Source organism: Furipterus horrens, unplaced genomic scaffold (genome assembly GCF_987537825.1).
Source record: "Furipterus horrens unplaced genomic scaffold, mFurHor1.1.pri manual_scaffold_6, whole genome shotgun sequence".
Lineage (NCBI taxonomy): Eukaryota > Metazoa > Chordata > Mammalia > Chiroptera > Furipteridae > Furipterus > Furipterus horrens.
Window position 1 is genome coordinate 187,081,975 of NW_028327176.1, and position 18,383 is coordinate 187,100,357.

Genomic DNA, 18,383 nt, shown 5'->3' on the forward strand with positions numbered 1-18,383 from the left:
TAACATTACAAACTTACGTGTTACATAAAGCAAGATAATGTATACTTTTTCCTTACAAGCTTCTGAGCTGCTTATTTCAAGTAAAGATTTTTGCAAAACATGCAATAAATCCATAAACTAGGAAATTCAAGAGTTTTGTGAATGTTACAGGTAGCTATTTTTCTCAGAGGTAAGGATATGTTAGGACATTTGGTTAGTACTGTTGGGGATTGTATCACATTTTTAGACTCTGAAACTATGACAGTAACATGGAAAAGTAATTAATAGTATTTGGAATTTGACTTCAAAAGTTAATATGAACCATTCCAATCTCCTACCTCTATGCTGTGTTAGACAGCGAGAGGTGTCTCTTGTTTCCTTAGGCCTACAGATCTCCTTATTGCAGAGGTTGGGAGGTGACTGTGAGTTACCTTGCCAGGCAGTGGGTAGCTGTATAACTTGTTCTTATCGATCGCATAAATGATACAGCTGCTCAAGAAGGAAGTTCCATCTCACGTTTCCCCGTGTACTTCAGCTCACTTGCTACTTTATAATACTGGTATAGTCAGTGCCAAGTGAAAGCAGACAAACAGAAAGCCCCCAGGAGATGGATTCTCTTCTAGCCCTGTCCCTGGTGCAGGCAAGTTCTCCATCCTCAGTTCACCTTACTCTGTCAGTGAACTTTGTGTACTCTGATTTTTTTATTTAACGACCAACATCAGTGGAGACCCCGCTCTTGGCCCTTGTTGTCCCATAGAGAGGAGGGACAGTGGATAAAAGAGCCCAGTCTGAGACTCGGGGGCCCTTGTAGCCTTGGCCCTGCCTGTCTGCCTGCTGTGGTTGTGGGGCCATATTTTAGACAGTTCTGTGCTGGGCGGGTGGTTCTTTGCTCCAGGCGGTGTCAGCTGGGGACCCTGGGAGCTGTCCCTTTCTGGAAGCTCAGTGAAGAGCCCTACTGGAGCTGACATTTCACTTGCATGGCTGGTGCCAGGGGGCCTTCCCATGGAGCTCCGCGGGCACCACGTGACCCTGGATGGGTCTCAGGAAGGGGCCCTCCAGGAAGACCAGCGCCATCAGCTGCTGCACATGTGCCAGTGGCCCGCTGGTCAGAGCTGGTCAGAGCCCGGGCTGTGGTGAGAGGGGACCTCACTGGCCATGCCTCCTGGAAGTGCGCTGCTCGGGGGGGGCACCGGAGCAGGGTCGGGGTCAGCCACCACCGCCCGAATCTGATGTGAGCGCACGGGTCCCGCTCGCACACGAAACACGGTCGCTGTCTGCCGTGTCCGTGTTTGCCGTCAGCCTGGGAGAGGAGAACACCTCACAGTTGTTTAACTTGGATTTCTTTAATTTTTAGCAAGGCCGTGCGTCTTTTCATATACTTACTGGCCATTTATTTTTCTGGTTCTGTGACTGTCCACTTATGTGTTTGCCCATTTTTAAATTTGATTGTCTTTTTTCTTATTGGCTTTTAAGAACTCCTTGTATATTGGGGAATTAAACTATTTAACTGTACTCCCCTTAATTTTTGTCCATCTCTGTTTTTACATCTATTAAATGGAAAATAACATCAAACTAGTTCCACTGAGGCTTGATGGAGATGAACTAAGATAGAGTATGTGAACCCTGACCAGTGTGGCCCAGCGGGTTGGGCATCATACCACAAAGCAAAAGGTCACCAGTTCAATTCCCGGTCAGAGCACGTGCCTGGGTTGCGGGTTTAGTCCCAGCTGGGGCGTGTGCCAGAGGTAACCGGTCAATGGTTCTCTCTCACACCGATGCCTCTCTCCCTCTGTTTCTCCCTACCCCCCCCCTCAAATACATACATGAAGATAAAGTACGCGAGAGTGCATTGCAAAGCAGACACCTCCTACCAGTACCAGGCTTCCGCATCAGCACCTCTGCCAGCCTAACAGATTTATCAGCTCACAGAACTTTCACCAGCCTTTGCCTCATGTAAGATAAAAGTAACAGCCTCCATAGGCTGAAGGAGGTAGTAGTGCTATATATCAATTAAGATTTGCGTTAAAATGTTTAATTTGCCTACAGACCAGTTTCTGGGCCTGACCTAATTTCCTTCAGGCTCTGGGCTGATGCTAATTTGCATATTTGACCTAATTGCCACTGCCCCCGATAGAAATAGTGTATCTCATCCATTCTTGAACAATTTTTAACTCCCTAGTGATTTCCTTTATCCTGATTTTGGATGAGCCAGTGGATACGCGTTTATGTGAAGGTTTTCACTTTTCCCCCCAATCCGGGAAGGGAACTGACTTTATAAGTGTGTTTCATCTCTTCCTCACCAGCCTCATTCAACAGACGAGGAACTGAACTCAGAAGTGTACTAACTTACCGGGGGCCTGGGACTGCGTTCATTTTCAGTATTACTGCATAGCAAGTTGCCGCAAACTTAGCAGCCAAAAAGAACATAAACTTAACGATGTCACAGTTCTCCAGGTTTCCAGCTCAGGGCTCACACAGCAGACATCAGGTGTCAGCCAGGTCAAGGTCTCCTCTAAGGCTAGGGCTCCTTGGCTCGTTCATATTGTGGGCAGTGTTTGGTTCCTTGAAGCTGTGGGATAAGGCGTCTTGTTGGCTGTCAGCCAGAGGGGGTGTTTTTCGCAGCTCCCCCTCCCCTGCAAGGCAGGTGTATCTTCAGGACCGGCGGAGGGCATCTCTGACTTAGCTGCTCTGAGCTTTAGGCGCAGATTTAAAGGGAATATCTGGACAGTGTCTTTTGGTTAACTCACAGTCAGCTGATGAGTAACTTCAGTGACATCTGTGAAATCCCTTTTGCCATGTGAGGTGACAGTCATGGGAGCAGCATCCCATCACATTTGGGGATTCTGCCCACTCCCGGGGTGGGGCCGTGCGTGGGTTAAGGGTAAGGTGTACCTGCCGTACTAAGGATAACATGACTAGAAAGGGACTGTGGCTTTTGCAAATGCTTACTGTGGTCTCTTGTTTACCATTGCACAGTGCCTGGGGGCAGCGAGCCCTTCATGACGCAAGGGCCGATGCCCACGAGCAGCATGCAAGACATGTACAACCAGAGCCCCTCCGGAGCCATGTCCAGTTTGGGCATGGGGCAGCGGCAGCAGTTTCCCTACGGAACCACCTATGATCGGAGGTGAGTGTTTCCTAAGGTGAAGGTGAAACCATCTGCTAGAAACTATGCTTTCCTCCACCACACATTCCTGAGCTGGGGCGATGTTAACACACACTGTCTGCTTTCCTGTTAGAGTTCATAAGGACTGTGAGTGTCAGGTGGCTGCCCTCGCTGGACAGCTCTAACAGGACCGGGAGGAGGACCTTGTCCCTAGGGAGCCAAGTTGAACTGTGTTTGCTATAAGCAACTGCCCGGAAGTGTAGGTTAGAAAAACGCTGGGGCCGGGTGCCGGGCACATCTTCTCCCTGGGGGCTCACAGCCACGACTGTCCCATGTCACAGCAGTCCTCCCAGTACTCAGGTGTTCTCTGTGACCACGCTGGGACTGGCACCTCCAGCTTGTACATGTGGCTCATCTTGTGATCCAGCAGGAACTCATGGGCGCGCACAGCTTCCCCTCCCGCCTGCATTTCCCCCGCAGGGAAGTCTGTGTGGTGGGGGTCCCCCGGGGGCCCTTGGCAGGCCCAGGTGTGTGAGTTCTCAGAGAGCTCTTGCAGGCGTGTTCTTCGGGTGTCTCCGCTCTTCCCCATGGGTGCTGGAGCTGGGGGATACCGTGCTCCATAACGAGCAGCCCCAGCCTGCCCCAGCCGCCTTGCAGGACAGCATCTTGGCAGGGAAATGGCAAGTTTCATGGCAGCATCTTTACTGAGAAAGAGGGTCATTGTAGCGTCTCTGAGAGGGAGCAGGAAGCTGCTTCCTAACATGGTGCCATGGGAAGATTGGGTTTGCCCAGAAGGCTTCGTACCTGTGGCCCAGCACAGCACTTGCTACAAAGCCCCTTCTGGTCAGTATTCTTTATGTTCCTAAGAGAAAAGTGCTCGGAGACAAAGCTTTAGGGTAATACTGGTGATTTTTAAAGAAAAAAAATGGAGCCACCGTCAAAAGCTTCTTTTCTAGCTGTAGCCACGTGGGCACCCCTCCGTATGGGGGCGTTCCCTTCAGAGTCCAGGGATCAGAGCAGCGCCCTGCTCATCGGCCCTCGGGCTGGGGACAGCTAAGAAGTGAAGGGGTGTCCCTGGTTCAATACAAAGGGGGAATGTTTGAGCCTGATTCTTGAGATTATGCAGCCATCACATGGTGACTTAAATATCTAGACTAACAATTCTTACACTGGTGGAGTACGGTGAATGTTTGTTTATAATACTTGTATTAATCAGTTAACCATTATGTAATGTTTAGTGTACTGAATCAAGGATTTCACTTAGCTATGTTGTGTTTTTGAGAGTCCAGGCAAAGCCTGTGTGTGTGTGTGTGTGTGTGTGTGTGTGTGTGTGTGTGTGTGTGTGTGATGGGATCAGAAGGAGAACGGTTGTCCTGGGACAGAGTCTTAAAGGAAGTGAAGCAGATGCACACACTTTCCTGTTCCTTCGAGCAGCTTTCTGAAGCACTGTAGGGTCTGGCTTTACATAAAGGTCACGTTGTCTCTCCTGCATTAGAGAGAGGGGTCCACCTCATTGCTAAGTTTTCCCTTCTGTCAATCATATTTTTTCCTCTTAACTCTAAGCTTCCTTCTAGATACCAATGTCATCAGCAGAAACTTCCCCTGTACCTGGTTTACGTGTGATATTCTAAAAGTTCGTTTATTTTCTTTATTATTCTCATTCATTGACCAGTTTAGAAATATATTCAGTCTCAGCATTCTTTCTTACAAGATCAGTATACTAACTAAACCAGTTTTTTCTTTTTAATTTGAAATCTATTGGGTTTTTTTTTGAACATGCTATTTTTCATGATATTTATAATTTCTCAGTATAATAACTAAAATAATAAATCTTAAAATGGGAATGATTTAATAGAAATACATTTAAGTCATTCCTGTTATTATTTTCTCTATAAGCCTTTTAGGATTATAGGACTTTAAAATTTTGAGTACTAACATCCATACAATTATTAGCTAATAATTCAGTATCACTTAGACTAATTTTGAAGTATACCTTTAAAAAAAATGAACATTCCTTATTCATAATGAAAAAGTGAGAAGTAGAACTATTTTCCATTATAATATCTCCATATTGTCATACTCCTAGAAATACTGCTTGGACTCAGATTGTGTTGTTTCTTGCTTTCATTAACACCCCACATCATAGGCCTGTAGGATACTCCCTGGCACTCAGGAGTGGGTAGGTGGGTGGGGCCGCTGCTCAGAGGCAGAGGTTCCCGCCCATCCAGCCCGGATCCTCACGCCTGCTGACCAGGAGATTGGCAGCAGTCCCAAAATGGGTGTTCCCATCCCTTTTGTCAGAAGGTAAAGTCCTCGGCTACTCAGACTGCCTCTGTCAGAAGGTGTGTGAGTGAAGGGAAGAAAAGCTGTTGAGGAGCATAGAGTTTCAGGAAATGGACTGTTCATTTCTCTCTTGGCCTGAAGTTTTCTCTGAATGCCTCATTCTAGGCATGAGCCCTATGGGCAGCAGTACCCAGGCCAAGGACCCCCCTCAGGACAGCCACCGTATGGAGGACACCAGCCAGGCCTATATCCGCAGCAGCCGGTAAGTTGGCGAGTGCGCGGGCATCTCTGTGCTTTCTGTTTTAAAACTCAAACTTGTGTTACTGCTGAAGAGTTTTAGCAAGCATAACAAAAGTGGTTCGCATGTATTGAACAATCACAATGTTTTTGTTTATGCTAGAAAATAGTCTCAGGATTTTGAAGTCAGCAAATTAAAAATAGCTTTTGATGTATGTGTCCCGAAACAAATACAACGTGTAAGAAGTTAAGGACATTCAGCCTTGTAAATAATATCAAGCCCAGCTTAAGTATATTTGAAACATGTCTGTTGGGCGTACTGTCATATCAAACTATTTCTAAACAACTTTAATGTCTAAGATCTCTTGTAAAATAGAAGGGGGTTTTAACCATGTATTTAATTTTACTGGCATGTGTATGTACATTGAATTGTATTATTAAACCAACTGGTCTTTTAAAAAGTTTTCAAGTCCATTGAAAGCACCCTAATAACCCATCAGCATCTTCCTCACTCCCATCAGGACATTCCCCCCTGATCAGGTGCTGGTCCCCCTGGAGTCACCAATAGGCGGCTTAGTAACGGGCTGCACCCGACCCTGTCCGCAGAGGTAGGGCCCAGCAGAGCTCTCACAGGAGGGTCTGACCCGGACAGGCTGGAGGCTGGTGGGAGAGCCGTGGAAGGTCAGGTGTCAGGGCGGTGCAGGCAGGTCCAGTCGGAGGTGCCAGACCCTCTGTGGAGGGCGTTCTGTAAAGTTAGGTTGAAGGAATCAGCTTAATCCAGGAGCCTCTCAGGATGGCCCTCAGAGTGCTCAGTCCATCCCGGTGAGGTTTAGTCTTTGACCCACTGGGGTCACCTTAGTGTCACCCCAAGCTCCTGTTCCCACAGCCTGTGTGGCAGTCACCAAAGCCCTTCCCCAGCATTGCAGCCCTGGAACTATCAGGACAGGAGGCGTGTTTTTTTTCCTAAGCACTTGAACATAAACTTGGGAAGCCCTCTTAGAGTCCAGTGAAACGGTATTACTGTGTCACACTGAAGCAGAACACATAATTGCTAGTGCTTAGTTGTTGCAAGAGCTTCCCGCATTCACTGTGAAATGAACATCCACCAGGTTATAACTATTGTGCCCAGTTCACGTGCGTGATTATTCCTGCAAAGGCACGTCTGTGTGATCTGTATTTCTATGAATTTCAGAATTACAAACGCCATATGGATGGCATGTACGGGCCTCCAGCCAAACGCCATGAGGGAGACATGTACAACATGCAGTACGGCAGCCAGCAGCAGGAGATGTACAACCAGTACGGAGGCTCCTACTCGGGCCCGGACAGGAGGCCCGTGCAGGGCCCGTACCCCTACCCCTACAGCCGAGAGCGGATGCAGGGCCCGGGCCAGATGCAGCCGCACGCCATGCCCCCGCAGATGATGGGCGGCCCCATGCCGGCGGCCTCCAGCGAGGGCCCCCAGCAGAGCATGTGGGCGGCCCGGAATGACATGCCTTACGCCTACCAGAGCCGGCAGGGCCCCGGCGGCCCCGCACAGGCGCCGCCGTACCCCGGCATGAACCGCTCGGATGACATGATGGTCCCTGATCAGAGGATCAACCACGAGAGCCAGTGGCCTTCCCACGTCAGCCAGCGCCAGCCTTACCTGTCCCCCTCCGCCCCCATGCAGCCTGTCACGCGCCCGCCGCAGCCGTCCTACCAGACGCCGCCACCGCTGCCCAATCACATCTCCAGGGCGCCCAGCCCCGCGTCCTTCCCGCGCTCCCTCGAGAGCCGCATGTCGCCCAGCAAGTCTCCCTTCCTGCCCTCCATGAAGATGCAGAAGGTCATGCCCGCCGTGCCCACGTCCCAAGTCGCGGGGCCGGCCCCCCAGCCCCCCCCAATCCGGAGGGAGATCACCTTCCCTCCGGGCTCAGTGGAGGCATCACAGCCGGTCTTGAAACCAAGGCGAAAGATTACCTCAAAGGACATCGGTAAGTGGGCCGGGGGCTTTGTTCCTGAAGCGGACTCCAGGTGTGGCCTAGAATTTTAACTGCAGTCCGGGTGTACTTCCTGTTCCTCTCAAAGACAGGCAGTTCTTAGCAGTACACACTGCCGTGTTTCCGTGAGGAGCAGTGGCTGATGGTAATGCCCCGGTCCGAGTGCAGCAGCAGCACCAGAGGAGAGCGTAAATTAAAGTGGTGTTTGTACCTGGGAGTGGGATTTGCGTAAGGCCCGGGGCTCCAGGAGAGGAGCCAGGGAAGCCTCAGTGACTGTGGACTAGGTTTCAGACTTGAAGATCCGACCTTAACCAAACACTTAACCTCTGCCACGCGTGCTTAGCAGAGCAGCTGTGAGGCTCACGAAACGCTAGGTGGCCCGAGAAAAAGCCACCCTGTGACTTTGGTGACAACATACAGACAGTGAGTTTCCCTGGGAGAAAGCAGAAGCCTGGATGTGACGTGCAGATGGAGATGGAGCCTGGACAGCATGTTAGTTACGGGCCAAGAAGCCACTCCAGCTGGACCCTGGTGGTACTCATTCATCCCGTGGGGGATGTTCCAGATACTGATGAGATATCCGGACTCTCTGGGAGGACACACAGTTTTCCTGCAGTATTTTTGAAGTACTTTTAATATAGCAAAGGAAATTAAAGATCTTGATTATATTAAAAAGTTCCTTTCAAAAATCTTAAAATCACTTGACATGATATCTTTTGCAATGATTAGAAAGATACTAAAGACATTTTCAATCATTGGACATTAAGGAGCTATAGAGGCGGGTGGGGGGGGTGAGGAGTGTTATAGAGAGAGGGGTCCTGGAGGTGAGCAAGAGATACAGACACGAGCACCATTTTATGTATGGAAATATATGTAAAAATATGCACTTGTGTTTGTGCATGTGTGTACATATGTGTAAACTTTTATAAAATTTTTTTGTGTGCATTATACCCATATTTGTCTGTAGCCTAGGGAAATGTATATTCCTTACTTTAAAAAGGAAGCTTGCTTTTTCTATCATAAAACTGTTATGTGCCGATCTTAGAAAAATTGAAAAGTAGGTGAAATTAAAACAAAGGTGGACGTGAGGGTGCTGCTGGCATCCGGCATTGGCCGTCGCTGTGCCGAGCTCCGATGGCGCCCATTCCCTCAAACCATGTGCTTCCACCGTTTCCTGAGACGGCTTCCACTGCGGTGCAGACACGTGGTCGGCCTCTTCTCCCAGCCCCAGCTCATGGCGGATCTGGTGCTCATTTTGTCTGATCACGCTGTCTTCTTCAATAACAGGAATGGGGAAAACTGAAGTCAAGCCCTCTGTTTCCCATCCCCTGGCTCAGGCCAAGCTCTTGAAAAATCTGAACAAAGTGCTGGTATATTTGTCAGCGTGTTCTGAGGGTCAGAGCTCAGAAGTAGAAGAAGATGGCATGAGAAAACCAAGACTTTATAGCTGAAAGGTGCTGTTTGGGAAATAATGTTTGATTATTTGTTGGCCAGCCTTCCGAAGATACCACCTTGAGACATTTGTGAATGGAGCAGGCAGAAGAAGACAAATAGTATTGTTTGATTTGACTCAAGTATTGAATATTTGATGCATCGGGCTCTATTAGGGTATAAAAGAAATAAACCAGAGATGTACTGAACCACCCCTCACCTTCTAGACACCTGTTTGGCTCATGTTTAATCAACAAAGCAGAAAAAATCTTAAAGACCGAAGTTCCTTACTACAGCTGTTGCCTTATTTAAAATCTGGAAATGATCAGTCTTAACAATCCCAAAGAGCAGTTATTTAAAATCAGTACCTAGCTCAGCACTCTACTTCTGTTTTCTTAATCTTCTATTTTCTGTTCTTTCATGCATGGAGTTCATGTTAATTATATCATCATTCTTTCCCCCATTTTTAGTTACTCCGGAGGCGTGGCGTGTGATGATGTCCCTGAAGTCGGGTCTTCTGGCTGAAAGTACTTGGGCTTTGGACACTATTAATATTCTCCTGTATGACGACAGCACTGTCGCTACGTTCAATCTCTCCCAGGTAAGCCGGCACCAGTCCCACAGAGGACCGACTTCGATTGAGAAAATTAAGTCATGCTCAGTGCTGGGGCGAGTGCTGGCACTCAGCCTCTGACACTGCTTAGCACCAGCACCCATCGGTGGGACGCTGTCCGGGAAGTTAGTCTGGGACAACAATTCATTACAGTCTCTGTAGGACTTTACGCACACCTCTGTTCTCATAAGAAAACCATGCCCTCATACATGTGTGTGTTTGTATGCCTATGTGTGTGTATGTGGAATAGATGATAGTGGTAAAGTTTAGAATGAATATTAATAGCCCAATGGGAATTAACTCAAATGTCACTGACGGTTACGTCAGTAGTCAGTGTTAGAAACACAGCAGGCTGCAATGGAATATTACTCTTCTTTCCAAGGGGACTCACACCTCTATTTTAATTTATTTTAATGTAAAATTAAAGGTAAATTTTATATTTATAAGCTATATAATATGCACTTGACCCTTGAACAACATGGGGGCTAAGGGTACCCCCGCACAGTCAAAAATTCACATGTAACTCTTGACTCCCCAGACACATAAGTTGTTCCTTGGTTCCCGTGGGGACTGGTTCCAACACTCCCCTGAATATTGAAGTCCACGGATGTTCAAGTCCTCTATATAAAACGTATAGATCAGCACATACAATCGCCCTCCGCATCCACAGATCAAAAACTGCACAGATATTTGTTGAAAAAAATTTCTGCGTGTGAGTGGACTCTCACAGTTCAAAGCCATATTGTTCAAGGGTCAACTTATATACAAGTAGAGAAAACTGTTTAATGAATCCCCACATACCGATCATTAAGCTGAAATAGTCGTGAACTCATGGTCAGACCTGGCTCTTGGTATTCCCTTCATTTCTGCCACTCTCCAGGTTACTTTGAAGCGGTCATTTAAAAGCCTGCTACTTTGAATGAGCTTACAGCCCTCCTTTGTTTGGGCTAGGTGTAGAATAGCTTCCAGCATAACAGCCAGGAGAGAGAAGGAACTGAAAATTAGGGAAAATGCCCGAGGGTCAGCTCGCTACAGACTTTTAAAGAAATCTGTAGAAACAAAAATGAGAAAAGGTTATTTTCCCTACTGTGTGTGAACAGCACTCTGCTTTTGGTGAAAAAGGCCCCAACATCTGATGTCTTCCTTCTATTGAAATAGGACCAGAATTTTTCCACTTTCTCTTTCTTCTCTCATTTCAGTCTTCATTATAGCCCTGAAAGGCAGTTTTTCAGTTGATAGGAAGTATTTTAATAAGGTCATAAACATGATATGAAGTTCATCTCAACTGGAAATAAGTATTTAAAGTGTATTCCTCCTTTGCTAGGAATTAACTTTGTCCTCATATTAGAGGAACTGCTGTTGATCCCACATTTTCAAACAGGGCTGCTGTAGCAGCTTTCCCTGTTCCCTGGCCCTGGAAGAAAGTCAAGTTCATTGTGTGGGATGGGGACACCCCCAGACCTCCACTTGGAAAGTGGTGCCTGTGTGCTCTAAGGGCGCACAGGCAGTTCTGGTTGCTCCTTGGGTTCCCTTTACGTGGTAATTACTTCAGACTCAGGAAGCTGACCGCAGGCCAGGAAAACCGCTCCTTTTCATACATCAGCATGGAAGGGTCTGTTCTGACGGGCCCTTTATCATCCTTACCCATGCCAGTGTGAACAGTGGGGGCAGGTGCTGAGTCTCTTGCTTTTCTTGGTACAGACATGTGCTTCAAGGAAACAGAACTGGTCCTCATAGCTTTTGTCTTTCAGCGAGAGTTGTGAACAGCTGAAATGTACAATCACAGGCTATGAAACGTTCTAATCCATTCATCAAGGACTCGGTTGATTTATTTTTAATTTTCTCTGTTTGTGCGTACTACATTGCTGAAATTACCTTCTCCCAAAGATATGTGGAGATCATAAATTAGAGTGACCTGTGGCACCTGAGACAAAAATAACCATGAAGTTTAATAATAATTACTGTAAAAATGCAGGCAGGCAAAGTCTTAGGTAGATGACAGCAAAGAACAGACTCACAAGTGCATTATATTTAAATCAGAGAAAAAGGTAAAGAACAGCAAAGCACTCCCTCCATGGTAAGCTTAGCAATAGGAAAATCACAGATGAGTTTTCATGTTGATAGTGTAGAGAAGTGAGCAGGAAGTAAGATACACAGTAAATAAAAGTTAGTTTGGTTAATAATGAAAAGTTCAGGAAGATAGTCCTCACAGAGAGGCAGTTTTCTCTTCCTTGGCCCAGTCAGCAGTGAAGTAACACATGTGAAAGTCACCACAGAATGCATTGCTAGCCCGCAGGACTTTGACCCTTGATCCTATCTGATGTTATGACATTGTACCTGTTCTTGTTCCCTTTCTCCTTCAGTTGTCTGGATTTCTCGAACTTTTAGTAGAGTACTTTAGAAAATGCCTGATTGACATTTTTGGAATTCTGATGGAATATGAAGTGGGAGACCCCAGCCAAAAAGCACTTGCTCAGAGTGCAGGGAAGAGAGATGATGGCCAGGCCTCCGCCAACGACTTGGGGAAAGAGGAGGAAGATGCTGAATGCGAGGGGGACGAGGGGGACGAGGAGGAGGACGAGGAGGAGGACGGAGGAAAGGCGGAGACGGAGGAGCGGAGCAGCGCAGCCTTGACCCCTCCCGATGCCACTGCAGATCCAAAGGAGAAGCCCAGGCAAGCCAGCAAATTCGACAAGCTGCCGATCAAGATCGTCAAAAAGAACAACCTGTTTGTTGTCGACCGATCTGATAGGCTGGGTCGTGTTCAGGAGTTCACCAGTGGCCTCCTGCACTGGCAGCTGGGTGGCGGGGACACCACCGAGCACATCCAGACGCACTTTGAGAGCAAGATGGAAATTCCTCCCCGCAGGCGCCCTCCTCCTGTTCTGAGCTCCACGGGCCGAAAGAAAGAGCTGGAAGGAAGAGGGGACGTGGAAGAGCAGCAGGAGAGAAGCATCATTGCCACCATCGATGACGTCCTGTCTGCTCGGCCAGGGGCACTGCCCGAAGACGCCAACCCGGGGGCCCAGGCGGAAAGCAGCAAGTTTCCGTTCGGCATCCATCAGGCCAAGAGCCACCGGAACATCAAGCTGCTGGAGGACGAGCCGCGGAGCCGTGACGAGACCCCGCTTTGCACCGTTGCGCACTGGCAGGATTCCCTGGCCAAGCGCTGCATCTGTGTGTCCAACATTGTCCGTAGCTTGTCTTTTGTGCCTGGTAATGACGCCGAAATGTCCAAACATCCAGGCTTGGTGCTGATCCTGGGGAAGCTGATTCTTCTCCACCACGAGCACCCGGAGAGAAAGCGAGCACCGCAGACCTATGAGAAGGAGGAAGACGAGGACAAAGGGGTGGCGTGCAGCAAGGACGAGTGGTGGTGGGACTGCCTCGAGGTCTTACGGGATAACACACTGGTCACGTTAGCCAACATTTCTGGGCAGCTAGACTTGTCTGCGTACACGGAGAGCATCTGCTTGCCGATTCTGGATGGCTTGCTGCACTGGATGGTGTGCCCATCTGCAGAGGCACAAGACCCCTTTCCAACGGTGGGACCCAACTCTGTCCTGTCGCCTCAGAGACTTGTGCTGGAGACCCTCTGTAAACTCAGCATCCAGGACAACAATGTGGACCTGATCTTGGCCACGCCTCCGTTTAGTCGTCAGGAGAAATTCTATGCGACGTTAGTTAGGTACGTTGGGGATCGCAAAAACCCAGTCTGTCGAGAAATGTCCATGGCGCTCTTATCGAACCTGGCCCAAGGGGACACGCTGGCGGCGAGGGCGATAGCTGTGCAAAAGGGAAGCATTGGAAACTTGATAAGCTTCCTCGAGGATGGGGTCACGATGGCCCAGTATCAGCAGAGCCAGCATAACCTCATGCACATGCAGCCCCCGCCTCTAGAGCCGCCGAGCGTGGACATGATGTGCAGGGCGGCCAAGGCGCTGCTGGCCATGGCCCGGGTGGACGAGAACCGCTCAGAGTTCCTTCTGCACGAGGGCCGCTTGCTGGATATCTCGATATCTGCCGTCCTGAACTCGCTGGTCGCATCTGTCATCTGTGACGTACTGTTTCAGATCGGGCAGTTATGACATCAGTGGGAAGCAGCATGTGTGAGTGAAGACTAGAGGCTCCCGTGTAACTGGCTGTTTTCTGTTCTCGTTTATTCAGCGTAGGAAGAAGGAAAAGAAAATCTTTGCTCCTCTGCCCCATTCACTATTTACCAATTGGGAATTAAAGAAATAATTAATTCGAACAGTTATGAAATTAATATTTGCTGTCTGTGTGTATAAGTACATCTGTTTGGGCTTTTTTTTAAATTTTGTTGTTTTTTTGTTTTGTTTTTTTTTAACCAAAGTTGCTGTCTAGTGCATTCAAAGGTCACTTTTTGTTTTTCACAGATTTTCTTTTTAATGTTCCTTTCCATGTTGTATTGCATTTTGGGGGAAGCAAATTGACTTTAAAGAAAAAAGTTGTGGCAAAAGATGCTAAGATGGGAAAATTTCACCACACTGAGGCAAAAAGGTGAAAAATTACCAATATCCTAGGCGTATTATACTTCAGAAAATGAAATAAAAACTGTATCCCATTGCCCAAAGCGCTGTGCAATAGAAACTTCTAGAGATGTAGGAATAGGGGCGCAAGGAGGTGTGTCAGTCAGTAGTCAGATTATGAGGTGATACCGGTTTCTTCACAGGAAAATGGTTACATTAGGCTAGGAGCAAAAATAATGTTTTTTTTTTTTAAGTTAAGATTGAAAATACGTACCTGACAACGATCAACAGAACTTGCTTCCTCACCACTACCGTCACGTCTGCTGTCTGTCTTGGACCTTCCACATGACAGTTCTTCACAATTCCTTTAATCATTTTTTAAATATTTTTTTTTATTGCCTATGGGCTGTGATGTATATAGAAGTTGTACATTAAACATACCCTCATTTTTTTCTTTTTTTTTTTTTTTTTTTTAGTATGAAGTTTTTAGTTTCTTTTTCATGATGTGGTAACTACGAAGTGATGGTAGATTTTAAATAATTTTTTATTTTTATTTTATATATTTTTTCATTAGGGCCATATCTCCAAAAAAAGGAAAAAAATACAAAAAATAAAAACAAAAAAAAAAGAGGGTAATGTACAAGTTTCTGTATGTATAAAGTCATGCTCTATTTCGGGAGAGCAGCTGATCACGATTTGCTTCATGAATCAAGGTGTGGAAATGGTTGCATATGGATTGATTCAGAAAATGGTCACCAGTACAGACAAAAAAAGAAAAAAATACAAAAGGAAGAAACACAACTTCAAAGATTTTTCAGTGACGAGAATCCACATTTGTATTTCAAGATAATGTAGTTTAAAAAAAGAGAGAGAAGAAAAAATCTTGATGTAAATTCCTCCTTTTCCTCTGGCTTAATGAATATCATTTATTCAGTATAAAATCTTTATATGTTCCACATGTTAAGAATAAATGTACATTAAATCTTGTTAAGCACTGTGATGGGTGTTCTTGAATACTGTTCTAGTTTCCTTAAAGTGGGTTCATAGCAACCAGGTGACTTACAAGGTATAGGGAAATACAGCCGTGGACTAACGTAGTCCCTCATTACAAAACCGTGAGGTCGGGAGGGGCCTTTAGGGGTTACCTGCTTTAGAGTGGGGAGCAACAGTCTGACCTCAGATTAGTTAGCTAATTAGCCTGTGTTGGAAGCAATCAACTCTAATGACATGGAGGTGTGAGAGTTTTCAGGGTCCATGGGACGGGCTGCTAGCCCACAAGGTGAGACCCCAGGAGCTCGCGTGCCTGACAGTGTAAGACTCTGCCTTTTACTAATCCCGTCTTCATTTCCATCAGACCGATCTATTCCATGTTTCTTCTGTGTGCCTCAGAGTCATTTTGCATTTAGTTGACTCCAGCGTGTATAATATTTATACTGTGCAATGTTAAAGAGAGTATGTTATATTATATGTCGTGTACATAGTGCAAAGTGATTATTTCTATTTCAGGGCATATTAATATTCTCATATTCCTTCCTACCTGGTGCACAATAGCTTTTTAATACTCGTCATGTCTAGTTTAAACTTTTTCTTCCTGGGTCCTTGACTGTGACTGCGTCACAGTCACTCTTTGAAACTGCTGCAGAATTCAGCTGTTAGTGGACACCCTCCTGATTCTACCTCTTCACACCACCCCACCTGTCACTGCATACCCACACCTCCGAGCCCTTCACCAGGCCTGTTCCCCGGGGGCATACGTGGGAGAGTTGGACAAGAGCGTGCGCTTACAATCCGAGGGGGCAGCGGGACTCTGAAGCGTCACAAGAAAAACGTTTTTTCTGCAAGCAGTCTCACCCATCAACTCCCACATTACTTAGTCTTCTTACATAACAATGCAGCCAAATACATGTTGAATTAAAACCCCATTTATGATTCTACTTGAAACACATCTGCTTGCTAGGGACAGATTTTAGAGCTCCAAGCTTCAAATGAGATGTGTAAGAGGGAATTCAATATTATTAGAATTCCTCTCTTATAGTTTGAATACAGGTTGGAAGTGATCTAATATCCCAATTCATTTGTCAATCAAAAGAGTAAAATCATCACAAGTGACTGTTGTTGTCATGGTTGAGTTGTCATCAGTACCCAGAGTCTGACCCCTGAGCACACGTGTGTGCACACTGACATGCACCGTGACCTCTAGAATAATCCAGGAAGACTTTTCATCCTCTCTACATTCTCACCCCAGACTCAAGACAACAGAAGCCCGTGAAGAGCTTACAGCCCAGCTGGGATCATCTTGCCTACAAACTGAGTATTGCTTTGTCCTAAACATTGTCTGTTTGTTTTTTTCCTATGAGGCTTTTCAGAAATTTACAGGATGCCCATCTTGAAATGTATACAAAAAAAGAAAAATAAAGGTGCAAAGAAAGTTTAGTATTTTGAATGGTGCTATAAAGTTGAATCTGTTGGTATTTGAGTGAATGTTTTTAATGGCACGTAGATATTATTGGGTGGCGTGTTCTCAGAAATAACTATTCAAATATCTTGAGGTCGAGAATTGGTGAATGTGGCCTATTCAAACCTAGTTACACTGTTTTAAAACATAAGAGAGTGACTTTTGTAAGGGGTATGAACAGCTTGATCAGAGAAGGAAAACTCTGACTCCAAAAAACCTCCGCTGCCTTGCGGCATACCTCTTCAGGGGAAAGGCTAAGGGAGTAAACCCCGACAGAAAATCCGGAGCCGGAGTCCCTAAGGCGGTTTGACGTTGTAGTCAACACCGGCAACTCCTGCGGCGCACCTGAAGCCAAGCTGTATTGACTCCGTCTTTCCCTTGGACCCTTCAGCTGCGAAGAGAGGGGGGGTCTGCTGCATGGGCAACAGCAGACCCTCCATATCACCCTGCCCAGGCTCTGTAGCTTCAGCTTCACTGGAGAGGACACTCCAGCGTCATCGCAAGATGTCGATTCAACACGGGAGGAGACAGATACCGTGTCACTCCTGAGTCGGACTGCACAACCATTCTCGGCGGTGCAGATAGACTCTTAAGAAGCTACACCATCGTCTCTCGAGACGGACGGCTGCCGATACGATATACGATATGAACAGCTTGATGATACAATGTAAGCTGTTAACTGCCTCTTTGATGAAAAGATGGCCTCTGCCCTGAAACCCATCCATTTAAAAACTGGGAAATCTTTCATTTCCTGTCAAACCCCGTGTACCCAATTTCCCTGTCTGTTCACCTGCAAGGAAGCACTATTATAAATGAGCCAGACAACCCATTTCCTTCTCGCTGAGTCTTGTTTCTCTTCTTTGTCTGGAGCGCTGAGGCCCAGCAGCCTGACAGTCCCTGCCCTCCATCCCCTCTGCCCGACCCTGGCAGCCCCTCAAAGACCTTCAGAGTCAGGTGAGCTTGTGCAAACGCCGATAAATACATTCGGTGGCGTGTCTGCCACGCACTGGCGGGTCCCGTCATTCGTGAGCTCAGCGGTGACGTATTGAGCACGTGCTGCGTGTGAGTCTGTGTTCTACGCTATGAGGAATCGTTATTGAACAAAGACCATTCCAATTACGTTCTAGTCTTTCATGTCAATTCTAGAACTAAAGTCATCTTCCTGATAAAGTGCTAATGCATTGAGCACACTTAAGTACATCCTGTTGGCTAAGAAATGCGGAGGATCCGGGTGTGGGGAGGGAAGCTCCAGGCCGCACATCGAGAGCTCTTAGTGAGGTCCCAGCTGTGGCCTAACCTGCGAGCTCACCCGTGTGCTCTGCGGACATGCTGGACGGACGCTGGCGGAGGTCCTGTCCACCCTAAAATCTGGCTTCTGAAGCATTTGGGTCCCTTCCCCCTCATCTTCAAATGAGGGTGTTGGGCGTTCTTAAGTGGAGAGAAAGAACCAGGGGTCCCAGGTTACCCAAGAAGCCCTTGGAGAGTCAGGAACTGACTGGAGCTTCATTCAGGGTCTTTCTTGTTCTTGAGTCTCACAAACCACAACACATGCCCAGGCCGGTCTCCGGTCACCGAGTTCCACGCTCTGTCCACTGGTTCCCGGTCCTGCTTTTGTTTGATGGTGACCCAGGTCATACAGTCCTCACTGGTACCAGCCAGTTTACTAAATTAATTCACTTGGGGATTTACAGCGGGCCCTCGCTATATCGCAGTTCACCTATTGCGGTCTCACTGTATCGCGGGATTTTTTTAAATATATTTAATTACTTTTTGCGAATTTTCCGCGATATTGCGGGATTTTGCGGTA

At 47.0% G+C, this 18,383-nt stretch overlaps 1 protein-coding gene across 9 annotated transcripts in view; it reads left to right on the plus strand.

Moving 5' to 3' along the window:
- Positions 1-15,112, plus strand: part of ARID1B (AT-rich interaction domain 1B) — a 403,225-nt gene extending 388,113 nt beyond the window's left edge. For all 9 annotated transcript variants that reach the window (XM_090280021.1, XM_090280013.1, XM_090280019.1 and 6 more), the window contains 5 exons: positions 2,956-3,106; positions 5,534-5,630; positions 6,798-7,581; positions 9,489-9,619; positions 11,995-15,112. In XM_090280021.1, coding sequence (XP_090136147.1) covers positions 2,956-3,106; positions 5,534-5,630; positions 6,798-7,581; positions 9,489-9,619; positions 11,995-13,719 — 2,888 coding nt within the window. In that variant the 3' untranslated portion in view covers positions 13,720-15,112. The remainder of the gene's footprint in view (positions 1-2,955; positions 3,107-5,533; positions 5,631-6,797; positions 7,582-9,488; positions 9,620-11,994) is intronic.
- The last annotated feature ends 3,271 nt before the right edge of the window (positions 15,113-18,383 follow it).